At 48.4% G+C, this 13,934-nt stretch overlaps 1 protein-coding gene across 1 annotated transcript in view; it reads left to right on the forward strand.

The window, feature by feature from the left end:
- Nucleotides 1-13,934, forward strand: part of CFAP92 (cilia and flagella associated protein 92 (putative)) — a 306,152-nt gene that overhangs the window by 70,843 nt on the left and 221,375 nt on the right. Inside the window, exon 14 of the mRNA XM_060308672.1 lies at nucleotides 192-489. Coding sequence (XP_060164655.1) covers nucleotides 192-489 — 298 coding nt within the window. The remainder of the gene's footprint in view (nucleotides 1-191; nucleotides 490-13,934) is intronic.

A 13,934-nucleotide genomic window follows, 5' to 3' on the forward strand; every position in this document is an offset into this window, starting at 1 on the left:
GGAAGGGGACATCTCCCCACACCCCAACCCCGTGGGCTCAGCACGTGGCATCTAAGCTTCTCGTGCACGAGCTGGGTGACCCGGGATCAGCTCATCAACCTCTCTGTGTTTTCGTTTCCTCTCATAAAATGGAGACCGTCTGACCTGTCGTGCCGGGCAGGCAGGCTGAGTGGGCCTCTTCTGTGTTCCAGGATCTACTGCATCTGCCATTACAGCTCCAGGCTCAGGGAGGTGATCACCGGGGACCTGCTGCCCTCCTCCTCCATGATCAAGGGGCTGAGCCAGGAGTTTGGGCTGCCCATTTCCCCGGAAGATCTTACAGAGGGAAAACTGCTGGCTATGTCCCTTCCTCCTGCCCCCAATCTGGAGGACTTCCAGAGCCGGAATTCCACCCTCACTTCTGAGATCCAGGCCCACCAGGAGAAGTGCCTGCAGTGGCGGAACACCATGGTCCTGAAGAACAGAGACCAGAAGTACAGCCTGATCCAGGTAGGCGCTCCCACCCCCAGGCATCCCGGGCCTCCTGCGGCCTGTGTCTGTTTCCCTGGGCAGGGTTCCCAGGCGGGATGGGCAGGAGGTGCTGCCTGCAGGGCACAACTGTGCCAGGAGCTTTGCCTCCCAACCCTGGAGTATCTTGTCCTTCTTGAAAGGTGAAGAGGAACCCTCTTATGTGTAATTCCTTTCCCCTGGCCCTGGAGTTCATCTTAGAGAAAGAACTGTGTGTGTGTGTTAACATTTTGCTTAAGCTGCTGAGGGCGTGGATGCCATATGATGTCCAAGCAACACAGGAGACAAACTAACCTGTGTGAGAAAATGTGCGTAGAGGGGAAGAGAACAGGAGACTGAGAAGCTGGTGAGGTGATGGAAGGTCAGGTGCATGTGGCCTGAATGGCCAAGGGCCTCCCTCAGCCCATACCAACCAAAAAGGCTTAAAAACGCCAACATCTGAGGTGTGCCTTGAACTCGTAGTGTGTATGAGTGAAGCCCACCCATGGGCTGTGTGGGTGAAGCCACTGCCTGGCCCTCCCACCCCAATCTCTAGTAAAAGTCGTCTTAGAAGTCTCTAAGTTTTATATATGTGCCTTCTTTATGAAAATCGACAAGGAGGTGGTGGTTTTTTTCTGTCAGTGTTCAAGTTTTTAGCTTTCTCAAAAGAACCGGTTCTTTGATTTATCAATCAGTCTACTTTTCCTGCTTTCCTAATTCATTAACTTCAACTTTTACAATTTTATTTATTTATTTATTTTTGGCTGTGTTGGGTCTTCGTTGCTGTGTGGGCTTTCTCTAGTGGCGGTAAGCGGGGGCTACTCTTCGTTGTGGTGCGCGGGCTTCTCATTGTGGTGGCTTCTCTTGTTGCAGAGCATGGGCTCTAGGCACGCGGGCTTCAGTAGTTGTGGCATGTGGGCTCAGTAGTTGTAGCTCACGGGCTCTAGAGCGCAGGCTCGGTAGTTGTGGTTCGCGAGCTCTAGAGCGCAGGCTCAGTAGTTGTGGTGCACGGGCTTAGTTGCTCCGCGGCATGTGGGATCTTCCTGGACCAGGGCTCGAACCCACGCCCCCTGCGTTGGCAGGTGGATTCTAAACTACTGTGCCACCAGGGAAGCCCCAGAAGTAGAATTTTTTTTCAATCTTTAAAATATATATATATATATATATTTATGGCTGCGTTGGGTCTTCGTTACTGCACGTGGGCTTTCTCTAGTTGCGGCGAGCGGGCGCTACTCTTCGTTTCGGTGCATGGGCTTCTCACTGCGGTGGCCTGTCTTGTTGTGGAGCACAGGCTCTAGGCGTGTGGGCTCAGTAGTTCTGGCTCGCAGGCTGTAGAGCTCAGGCTCAGTAGTTGTGGCACTCAGGCTTAGTTATTCCGTGGCACATGGGATATTCCTGGACCAGGGCTCGAGCCCATATCCCCTGCATTGGAAGGTGGATTCTTACCCACTGCACCACCAGGGAAGCCACAGAAGTAGAATTTTTGGGTCATTTAATAAGTTTATGTTTAACATTTTAAGAAACTGTCAAGCAGTTTTTCACCATAGTTCCACCATTTTATGTCACCAAACGCAATGCACGAGGGTTCCAGTTTCTCCACATCCTCACAAATGCTGGTTGCTGTCAATTTTTTTTTTTTTCTTTTGCGGTACGCAGACATCTCACTGTTGTGGCCTCTCCCGTTGCGGAGCACAGACTCCAGACAAGCAGGCTCAGAGGCCATGGCTCACGGGCCCAGCCGCTCCACGGCATGTGGGATCTTCCCGAATTCGGGAACGAACCCGTGTCCCCTGCATCGGCAGGCAGACTCTCAACCACTGCGCCACCAGGGAAGCCCAGCGCGTGTTTGTTTTATATACGTGTTTATACGTATTTTTCTGTGTATGTGTTCATGTGAACCGCCTAACTTATATCTCCTACCCCACTTTCTTTTTGGTAACCCTAGGTTTATTGAGAAAGTCGGTGACTCTCTTTCTGTTTAGTAAACTAGTTCAGTTGTAGGTATGCTTCCCTTCCTCCTATAAGTGATATTATATGCTGTGGGTCCTCCTCTGTCTGACTGACTTCACTCAGTGTTTGGGCATCCCGGGTCCATCCATGTTGCTTCTAATGGCATTATTTCATCCTTTATCCTGGCTGAGTAACGGTCCCTTGTATACACGTAGGACCTGCTGTTTATGTATTCATCACTTGCTGGCCTATTTGTTTCTGTGTCTTGGCGTTTGTAAATAGTGCCGCAAAGAACGTTGGGGTGCTTGTGTCTTTCTGAATTATGCATTTTCCCGAGTAATGCCCAGGAGTGGGCGTGCAGAAGTATAGGGTCGCTCTCTCTTTAGTTTTCTAGGAACTGGGATACAGTGCTTTCTAGTGGCGGTCACCAATGTACATTTCCACTCACCGAGTTGGAAGGTTCCCTTTTCTCCACGCTCATTCCCCATCGATTGTTTGTAGACTTTTTGATGCTGGCCGTTCTTCCCGCTGTGAGGCGACGCCTCGTTACACGTTGGATTGGCATTTGTCAAATAATGAGTGATATGCATCTTGTCGTGGTGTGTATTTTTTAATTTTAAACAGTGTGAGTAAACTTTCCCTCTTCAAATTTGGCTTTTTGAGGGTGTGTGTGTTTCTAGTTTATTTTTCGGTTGCCTAACCCAGGTGATTTTTGAGCACACGTGTCGTTAAAAGCCCCACAGGCTTCCTGAATATGATGTGCCCTTAAGCACCGGTTGTAAAGTTGTTGTTACGGGAAACGTCCACAAGGCGGCAGCATTTCTTCATGCCCAGCTCTGGTTCCTCGGCAACCAAAAGGTTTAGGGGGAGTCATGGTGCTGGGCTGTGAATTAGAGGGGAAGGTGCCAGAGGCAACACCCAAGGGCTTGTGTGTCACTACCTCTTCCCTGTTAAGCTTCTACGCCCCCGAAAATTCGAAACCCTGGCTAAAGCTGCGGGTGCTGCCCTGTGTAGGTGGGGTGACGCCTGGCAAGGAGGCCGGATGTGGGAAGCCCACCATCAGCAGCCGTGGAGGCTCGGTCACGGTTTGAATCCCCTGCAGCCTAGATGGTCCCCCATGGTTGGGGTGCACTTGGCTTCCTTTTAGCTCTCGGAAGGCCCACCTAGGTTCTGAAGGTTTGGTTCCCCCCACAAAGGAAGAGACAGGACAGCTTTAAGGGGCTGCATCTGCAGGCACGTCCTCTTCACGTCTCTCCGCTCCACCTCAGTGCACCCTTGGACCCCAGGCTGCTCAGCCTGCTGGGATGTGACACCAGCGCCTATCACCGGGGCCCGAGGCGAAAAGCATGCCCATTTCTTTCCTTTTACTTTCTTTTTCAGCTTAATTCTGATGGCATGTTGTACTAGCGTTGATTTCCAAAGTGGGGTTTGGTGTAGGTGTACAGCAAGCTGATTGAGTTACACATGAAATATAGCTACTGTTTTTCGGATTCCTTTTCCATATAGGTTATTGCAGAACATTGAATAGAGGTCCTGGTGTTGTACAGTAGTCCTTGTCGAGTGCGTGTTTTTTTAAGAGATATATATATATATATATATATATATATATGTTTATAGGTATTTTTCTGTGTATGTGTTCATGTGAAACGCCTAACTTATATCTCCTACCCCACTTTCTTTTTGGTAACCCTAGCTTTAATCTGAAAGTCGGTGACTCTGTTTCTGTTTGGTATACTAGTTCAGTTGTATGTATGTTTCCCTTCCTGTTATAAGTGATATTATATGCTATGGGTCCTCCTCTGTCTGTCTGACTTCACTCAGTGTTTGGGCATCCCAGGTCCATCCACGTTGCTTCTGATGGCATTATTTCATTCTCTTTGCTGGCTGAGTAACAGTTCCTTGTATACACGTAGGACCTCCTGTTTATGTATTCATCACTCGCTGGACTACTTGTTTGTGTGTCTTGGCGATTGTAAATAGTGCTGCAGTTAACGTTGGGGTATTGTGTCTTTTTGAATTACGGATTTTCCGGAGTAGCGCCCTGGAGTGGACATGCAGTAGTATAGGTTCGCTCTCTCCTTAGTTTTCTAGGAACTGGGATACAGTGCTTTCTAGTGGCGGTCACCAATGTACATTTCCACTCACCGAGTTGGAAGGTTCCCTTTTCTCCACACTCATTCCCCATCGATTGTTTGTAGACTTTTTGATGCTGGCCATACCGCCTGCTGCGAGATGATGCCACTTTAGAATTTTGATATGCATTTCTCGGATAATCAGCGACTTTCTGCTTCCTGTCGTGGTCGGGGTTTTTCTTTTTAAACAGTGTGAGTAAACTTTCCCTCCTGAAATTTGGCTTCTTGAAAGTCTGTGTTTTTCGAATGTGTTTTCGGTTACCTAACCCAGGTCATTTTTGAAGACACGTGTTATTCAAAGCCCCACAGGCTCTGTGAGTATTAGGTGCCCTGAAGCACCGGTTGTAAAGTTGTTGTTCCGCGAAACGTCCACAAGGCGGCAGCATTTCTTCGTGGCCAGCTCTAGTTTGTTGGCAACCAAAAGCCTTAGGAAGAGTCATCTTACTAGGCTGTGAATTAGAGGGGAAGGTGCCAGAGGCAACACCCAAGGGCTTGTGTGTCACTACCTCTTCCCTGTTAAGCTTCACGCCCCCGAAAAGTCCAAACCCTGGCTAAAGCTGCGGGTGCTGCGGTGTGTAGGTGGGGTGACTCCTGGCAAGGAGGCCGGATGTGGGAAGCCCACCAGCAGCAGCCGTGGAGGCTCGGTCACGGTTTGAATCTCCTGCAGCCTAGATGGTCCCCCATGGTTGGGGTGCACTTGGCTTCCTTTTAGCTCTCGGAAGGCCCACCTAGGTTCTGAAGGTTTGGTTCCCCCCACAAAGGAAGAGACAGGACAGCTTTAAGGGGCTGCATCTGCAGGCACGTCCTCTTCACGTCTCTCGGCTCCACCTCAGTGCACCCTTGGGACCCCAGGCTGCTCAGGCTGCTGCGATGTGACACCAGCGCCTATCACCGGGGCCCGAGGCGAAAAGCATGCCCATTTCTTTCCTTTTGCTTTCTTTTTCAGCTTAATTCTGATGGTATGTTGTACTGGAGTTGATTTCCAAAGTGGGGTTTGGTGTAGTGTACAGCAAGCTGATTCAGTTACACATGAAATATAGCTACTGTTTTTCGGATTCCTTTTCCGTATAGGTTATTGCAGAACGTTGAATAGAGGTCCTGGTGTTGTACAGTAGTCCTTGTCGAGTGCGTGTTTTATATATATGTTTATAGGTATTTTTCTGTGTATGTGTTCATGTGAACCGCCTAACTTATATCTCCTACCCCACTTTCTTTTTGGTAACCCTAGGTTTATTGAGAAAGTCGGTGACTCTCTTTCTGTTTAGTAAACTAGTTCAGTTGTATGTATGTTTCCCTTCCTCTTATAAGTGATATTATATGCTGTGGGTCCTCCTCTGTCTGACTGACTTCACTCAGTGTTTGGGCATCCTGGGTCCATCCATGTTGCTTCTAATGGCATTATTTCATCCTTTATCCTGGCTGAGTAACGGTCCCTTGTATACACGTAGGACCTGCTGTTTATGTATTCATCACTCGCTGGCCTATTTGTTTCTGTGTCTTGGCGTTTGTAAATAGTGCCGCAAAGAACGTTGGGGTGCTTGTGTCTTTCTGAATTATGCATTTTCCCGAGTAATGCCCAGGAGTGGGCGTGCAGAAGTATAGGGTCGCTCTCTCTTTAGTTTTCTAGGAACTGGGATACAGTGCTTTCTAGTGGCGGTCACCAATGTACATTTCCACTCACCGAGTTGGAAGGTTCCCTTTTCTCCACGCTCATTCCCCATCGATTGTTTGTAGACTTTTTGATGCTGGCCGTTCTTCCCGCTGTGAGGCGACGCCTCGTTACACGTTGGATTGGCATTTGTCAACTAAGGAGTGATATGCATCTTGTCGTGGTGTGTATTTTTTAATTTTAAACAGTGTGAGTAAACTTTCCCTCTTCAAATTTGGCTTTTTGAGGGTGTGTGTGTTTCTAGTTTATTTTTCGGTTGCCTAACCCAGGTGATTTTTGAGCACACGTGTCGTTAAAAGCCCCACAGGCTTCCTGAATATGATGTGCCCTTAAGCACCGGTTGTAAAGTTGTTGTTACGGGAAACGTCCACAAGGCGGCAGCATTTCTTCATGCCCAGCTCTGGTTCCTCGGCAACCAAAAGGTTTAGGGGGAGTCATGGTGCTGGGCTGTGAATTAGAGGGGAAGGTGCCAGAGGCAACACCCAAGGTCTTGTGTGTCACTACCTCTTCCCTGTTAAGCTTCACGCCCCCGAAATGTCCAAACCCTGTCTAAAGCTGCGGGTGCTGCGGTGTGTAGGTGGGGTGACTCCTGGCAAGGAGGCCGGATGTGGGAAGCCCACCAGCAGCAGCCGTGGAGGCTCGGTCACGGTTTGAATCTCCTGCAGCCTAGATGGTCCCCCATGGTTGGGGTGCACTTGGCTTCCTTTTAGCTCTCGGAAGGCCCACCTAGGTTCTGAAGGTTTGGTTCCCCCCACAAAGGAAGAGACAGGACAGCTTTAAGGGGCTGCATCTGCAGGCACGTCCTCTTCACGTCTCTCCGCTCCACCTCAGTGCACCCTTGGACCCCAGGCTGCTCAGCCTGCTGGGATGTGACACCAGCGCCTATCACCGGGGCCCGAGGCGAAAAGCATGCCCATTTCTTTCCTTTTACTTTCTTTTTCAGCTTAATTCTGATGGTATGTTGTACTGGAGTTGATTTCCAAAGTGGGGTTTGGTGTAGTGTACAGCAAGCTTATTCAGTTACACATGTAATACAGCTACTATTTTTCGGATTCCTTTTCCATATAGGTTATTGCAGAACGTTGAATAGAGGTCCTGGTGTTGTACAGTAGTCCTTGTCGAGTGCGTGTTTTATATATATGTTTATAGGTATTTTTCTGTGTATGTGTTCATGTGAACCGCCTAACTTATATCTCCTACCCCACTTTCTTTTTGGTAACCCTAGGTTTATTGAGAAAGTCGGTGACTCTCTTTCTGTTTAGTAAACTAGTTCAGTTGTATGTATGTTTCCCTTCCTCTTATAAGTGATTTTATATGCTGTGGGTCCTCCTCTGTCTGACTGACTTCACTCAGTGTTTGGGCATCCCGGGTCCATCCATGTTGCTTCTAATGGCATTATTTCATCCTTTATCCTGGCTGAGTAACGGTCCCTTGTATACACGTAGGACCTGCTGTTTATGTATTCATCACTCGCTGGCCTATTTGTTTCTGTGTCTTGGCGTTTGTAAATAGTGCCGCAAAGAACGTTGGGGTGCTTGTGTCTTTCTGAATTATGCATTTTCCCGAGTAATGCCCAGGAGTGGGCGTGCAGAAGTATAGGGTCGCTCTCTCTTTAGTTTTCTAGGAACTGGGATACAGTGCTTTCTAGTGGCGGTCACCAATGTACATTTCCACTCACCGAGTTGGAAGGTTCCCTTTTCTCCACGCTCATTCCCCATCGATTGTTTGTAGACTTTTTGATGCTGGCCATTCTTCCCGCTGTGAGGCGACGCCTCGTTACACGTTGGATTGGCATTTGTCAAATAATGAGTGATATGCATCTTGTCGTGGTGTGTATTTTTTTATTTTAAACAGTGTGAGTAAACTTTCCCTCTTCAAATTTGGCTTTTTGAGGGTGTGTGTGTTTCTAGTTTATTTTTCGGTTGCCTAACCCAGGTGATTTTTGAGCACACGTGTCGTTAAAAGCCCCACAGGCTTCCTGAATATGATGTGCCCTTAAGCACCGGTTGTAAAGTTGTTGTTACGGGAAACGTCCACAAGGCGGCAGCATTTCTTCATGCCCAGCTCTGGTTCCTCGGCAACCAAAAGGTTTAGGGGGAGTCATGGTGCTGGGCTGTGAATTAGAGGGGAAGGTGCCAGAGGCAACACCCAAGGGCTTGTGTGTCACTACCTCTTCCCTATTAAGCTTCTACGCCCCCGAAAATTCGAAACCCTGGCTAAAGCTGCGGGTGCTGCGGTGTGTAGGTGGGGTGACTCCTGGCAAGGAGGCCGGATGTGGGAAGCCCACCATCAGCAGCCGTGGAGGCTCGGTCACGGTTTGAATCCCCTGCAGCCTAGATGGTCCCCCATGGTTGGGGTGCACTTGGCTTCCTTTTAGCTCTCGGAAGGCCCACCTAGGTTCTGAAGGTTTGGTTCCCCCCACAAAGGAAGAGACAGGACAGCTTTAAGGGGCTGCATCTGCAGGCACGTCCTCTTCACGTCTCTCCGCTCCACCTCAGTGCACCCTTGGACCCCAGGCTGCTCAGCCTGCTGGGATGTGACACCAGCGCCTATCACCGAGGCCCGAGGCGAAAAGCATGCCCCTTTCTTTCCTTTTACTTTCTTTTTCAGCTTAATTCTGATGGCATGTTGTACTGGAGTTGATTTCCAAAGTGGGGTTTGGTGTAGGTGTACAGCAAGCTGATTGAGTTACACATGAAATATAGCTACTGTTTTTCGGATTCCTTTTCCATATAGGTTATTGCAGAACATTGAATAGAGGTCCTGGTGTTGTACAGTAGTCCTTGTCGAGTGCGTGTTTTTTTAAGAGATATATATATATATATATATATATATGTTTATAGGTATTTTTCTGTGTATGTGTTCATGTGAAACGCCTAACTTATATCTCCTACCCCACTTTCTTTTTGGTAACCCTAGCTTTAATCTGAAAGTCGGCGACTCTGTTTCTGTTTGGTATACTAGTTCAGTTGTATGTATGTTTCCCTTCCTGTTATAAGTGATATTATATGCTATGGGTCCTCCTCTGTCTGTCTGACTTCACTCAGTGTTTGGGCATCCCAGGTCCATCCACGTTGCTTCTGATGGCATTATTTCATTCTTTTTGCTGGCTGAGTAACAGTTCCTCGTATACACGTAGGACCTCCTGTTTATGTATTCATCACTCGCTGGACTACTTGTTTGTGTGTCTTGGCGATTGTAAATAGTGCTGCAATTAACGTTGGGGTGTTGTGTCTTTTTGAATTACGGATTTTCCGGAGTAGCGCCCTGGAGTGGACATGCAGTAGTATAGGTTCGCTCTCTCCTTAGTTTTCTAGGAACTGGGATACAGTGCTTTCTAGTGGCGGTCACCAATGTACATTTCCACTCACCGAGTTGGAAGGTTCCCTTTTCTCCACGCTCATTCCCCATCGATTGTTTGTAGACTTTTTGATGCTGGCCATACCGCCTGCTGCGAGATGATGCCACTTTAGAATTTTGATATGCATTTCTCGGATAATCAGCGACTTTCTGCTTCCTGTCGTGGTCGGGGTTTTTCTTTTTAAACAGTGTGAGTAAACTTTCCCTCCTGAAATTTGGCTTCTTGAAAGTCTGTGTTTTTCGAATGTGTTTTCGGTTACCTAACCCAGGTCATTTTTGAAGACACGTGTTATTCAAAGCCCCACAGGCTCTGTGAGTATTAGGTGCCCTGAAGCACCGGTTGTAAAGTTGTTGTTCCGCGAAACGTCCACAAGGCGGCAGCATTTCTTCGTGGCCAGCTCTAGTTTGTTGGCAACCAAAAGCCTTAGGAAGAGTCATCTTACTAGGCTGTGAATTAGAGGGGAAGGTGCCAGAGGCAACACCCAAGGGCTTGTGTGTCACTACCTCTTCCCTGTTAAGCTTCACGCCCCCGAAAAGTCCAAACCCTGGCTAAAGCTGCGGGTGCTGCGGTGTGTAGGTGGGGTGACTCCTGGCAAGGAGGCCGGATGTGGGAAGCCCACCAGCAGCAGCCGTGGAGGCTCGGTCACGGTTTGAATCTCCTGCAGCCTAGATGGTCCCCCATGGTTGGGGTGCACTTGGCTTCCTTTTAGCTCTCGGAAGGCCCACCTAGGTTCTGAAGGTTTGGTTCCCCCCACAAAGGAAGAGACAGGACAGCTTTAAGGGGCTGCATCTGCAGGCACGTCCTCTTCACGTCTCTCGGCTCCACCTCAGTGCACCCTTGGGACCCCAGGCTGCTCAGGCTGCTGCGATGTGACACCAGCGCCTATCACCGGGGCCCGAGGCGAAAAGCATGCCCATTTCTTTCCTTTTGCTTTCTTTTTCAGCTTAATTCTGATGGTATGTTGTACTGGAGTTGATTTCCAAAGTGGGGTTTGGTGTAGTGTACAGCAAGCTGATTCAGTTACACATGTAATACAGCTACTATTTTTCGGATTCCTTTTCCGTATAGGTTATTGCAGAACGTTGAATAGAGGTCCTGGTGTTGTACAGTAGTCCTTGTCGAGTGCGTGTTTTATATATGTGTTTATAGGTATTTTTCTGTGTATGTGTTCATGTGAACCGCCTAACTTATATCTCCTACCCCACTTTCTTTTTGGTAACCCTAGGTTTATTGAGAAAGTCGGTGACTCTCTTTCTGTTTAGTAAACTAGTTCAGTTGTATGTATGTTTCCCTTCCTCCTATAAGTGATATTATATGCTGTGGGTCCTCCTCTGTCTGACTGACTTCACTCAGTGTTTGGGCATCCCGGGTCCATCCATGTTGCTTCTAATGGCATTATTTCATCCTTTATCCTGGCTGAGGAACGGTCCCTTGTATACACGTAGGACCTGCTGTTTATGTATTCATCACTCGCTGGCCTATTTGTTTCTGTGTCTTGGCGTTTGTAAATAGTGCCGCAAAGAACGTTGGGGTGCTTGTGTCTTTCTGAATTATGCATTTTCCCGAGTAATGCCCAGGAGTGGGCGTGCAGAAGTATAGGGTCGCTCTCTCTTTAGTTTTCTAGGAACTGGGATACAGTGCTTTCTAGTGGCGGTCACCAATGTACATTTCCACTCACCGAGTTGGAAGGTTCCCTTTTCTCCACGCTCATTCCCCATCGATTGTTTGTAGACTTTTTGATGCTGGCCGTTCTTCCCGCTGTGAGGCGACGCCTCGTTACACGTTGGATTGGCATTTGTCAAATAATGAGTGATATGCATCTTGTCGTGGTGTGTATTTTTTAATTTTAAACAGTGTGAGTAAACTTTCCCTCTTCAAATTTGGCTTTTTGAGGGTGTGTGTGTTTCTAGTTTATTTTTCGGTTGCCTAACCCAGGTGATTTTTGAGCACACGTGTCGTTAAAAGCCCCACAGGCTTCCTGAATATGATGTGCCCTTAAGCACCGGTTGTAAAGTTGTTGTTACGGGAAACGTCCACAAGGCGGCAGCATTTCTTCATGCCCAGCTCTGGTTCCTCGGCAACCAAAAGGTTTAGGGGGAGTCATGGTGCTGGGCTGTGAATTAGAGGGGAAGGTGCCAGAGGCAACACCCAAGGGCTTGTGTGTCACTACCTCTTCCCTGTTAAGCTTCTACGCCCCCGAAAATTCGAAACCCTGGCTAAAGCTGCGGGTGCTGCCCTGTGTAGGTGGGGTGACGCCTGGCAAGGAGGCCGGATGTGGGAAGCCCACCAGCAGCAGCCGTGGAGGCTCGGTCACGGTTTGAATCCCCTGCAGCCTAGATGGTCCCCCATGGTTGGGGTGCACTTGGCTTCCTTTTAGCTCTCGGAAGGCCCACCTAGGTTCTGAAGGTTTGGTTCCCCCCACAAAGGAAGAGACAGGACAGCTTTAAGGGGCTGCATCTGCAGGCACGTCCTCTTCACGTCTCTCCGCTCCACCTCAGTGCACCCTTGGACCCCAGGCTGCTCAGCCTGCTGGGATGTGACACCAGCGCCTATCACCGGGGCCCGAGGCGAAAAGCATGCCCATTTCTTTCCTTTTACTTTCTTTTTCAGCTTAATTCTGATGGCATGTTGTACTGGAGTTGATTTCCAAAGTGGGGTTTGGTGTAGGTGTACAGCAAGCTGATTGAGTTACACATGAAATATAGCTACTGTTTTTCGGATTCCTTTTCCATATAGGTTATTGCAGAACATTGAATAGAGGTCCTGGTGTTGTACAGTAGTCCTTGTCGAGTGCGTGTTTTTTTAAGAGATATATATATATATATATATATATATATATATGTTTATAGGTATTTTTCTGTGTATGTGTTCATGTGAACCACCTAACTTATATCTCCTACCCCACTTTCTTTTTGGTAACCCTAGCTTTAATCTGAAAGTCGGTGACTCTGTTTCTGTTTGGTATACTAGTTCAGTTGTATGTATGTTTCCCTTCCTGTTATAAGTGATATTATATGCTATGGGTCCTCCTCTGTCTGTCTGACTTCACTCAGTGTTTGGGCATCCCAGGTCCATCCACGTTGCTTCTGATGGCATTATTTCATTCTTTTTGCTGGCTGAGTAACAGTTCCTTGTATACACGTAGGACCTCCTGTTTATGTATTCATCACTCGCTGGACTACTTGTTTGTGTGTCTTGGCGATTGTAAATAGTGCTGCAGTTAACGTTGGGGTGTTGTGTCTTTTTGAATTACGGATTTTCCGGAGTAGCGCCCAGGAGTGGACATGCAGTAGTATAGGTTCGCTCTCTCCTTAGTTTTCTAGGAACTGGGATACAGTGCTTTCTAGTGGCGGTCACCAATGTACATTTCCACTCACCGAGTTGGAAGGTTCCCTTTTCTCCACGCTCATTCCCCATCGATTGTTTGTAGACTTTTTGATGCTGGCCGTTCTTCCCGCTGTGAGGCGACGCCTCGTTACACGTTGGATTGGCATTTGTCAAATAATGAGTGATATGCATCTTGTCGTGGTGTGTATTTTTTAATTTTAAACAGTGTGAGTAAACTTTCCCTCTTCAAATTTGGCTTTTTGAGGGTGTGTGTGTTTCTAGTTTATTTTTCGGTTGCCTAACCCAGGTGATTTTTGAGCACACGTGTCGTTAAAAGCCCCACAGGCTTCCTGAATATGATGTGCCCTTAAGCACCGGTTGTAAAGTTGTTGTTACGGGAAACGTCCACAAGGCGGCAGCATTTCTTCATGCCCAGCTCTGGTTCCTCGGCAACCAAAAGGTTTAGGGGGAGTCATGGTGCTGGGCTGTGAATTAGAGGGGAAGGTGCCAGAGGCAACACCCAAGGTCTTGTGTGTCACTACCTCTTCCCTGTTAAGCTTCACGCCCCCGAAATGTCCAAACCCTGGCTAAAGCTGCGGGTGCTGCGGTGTGTAGGTGGGGTGACTCCTGGCAAGGAGGCCGGATGTGGGAAGCCCACCAGCAGCAGCCGTGGAGGCTCGGTCACGGTTTGAATCTCCTGCAGCCTAGATGGTCCCCCATGGTTGGGGTGCACTTGGCTTCCTTTTAGCTCTCGGAAGGCCCACCTAGGTTCTGAAGGTTTGGTTCCCCCCACAAAGGAAGAGACAGGACAGCTTTAAGGGGCTGCATCTGCAGGCACGTCCTCTTCACGTCTCTCCGCTCCACCTCAGTGCACCCTTGGACCCCAGGCTGCTCAGCCTGCTGGGATGTGACACCAGCGCCTATCACCGGGGCCCGAGGCGAAAAGCATGCCCATTTCTTTCCTTTTACTTTCTTTTTCAGCTTAATTCTGATGGTATGTTGTACTGGA

Source organism: Globicephala melas, chromosome 11, assembly GCF_963455315.2.
Source record: "Globicephala melas chromosome 11, mGloMel1.2, whole genome shotgun sequence".
NCBI lineage: Eukaryota > Metazoa > Chordata > Mammalia > Artiodactyla > Delphinidae > Globicephala > Globicephala melas.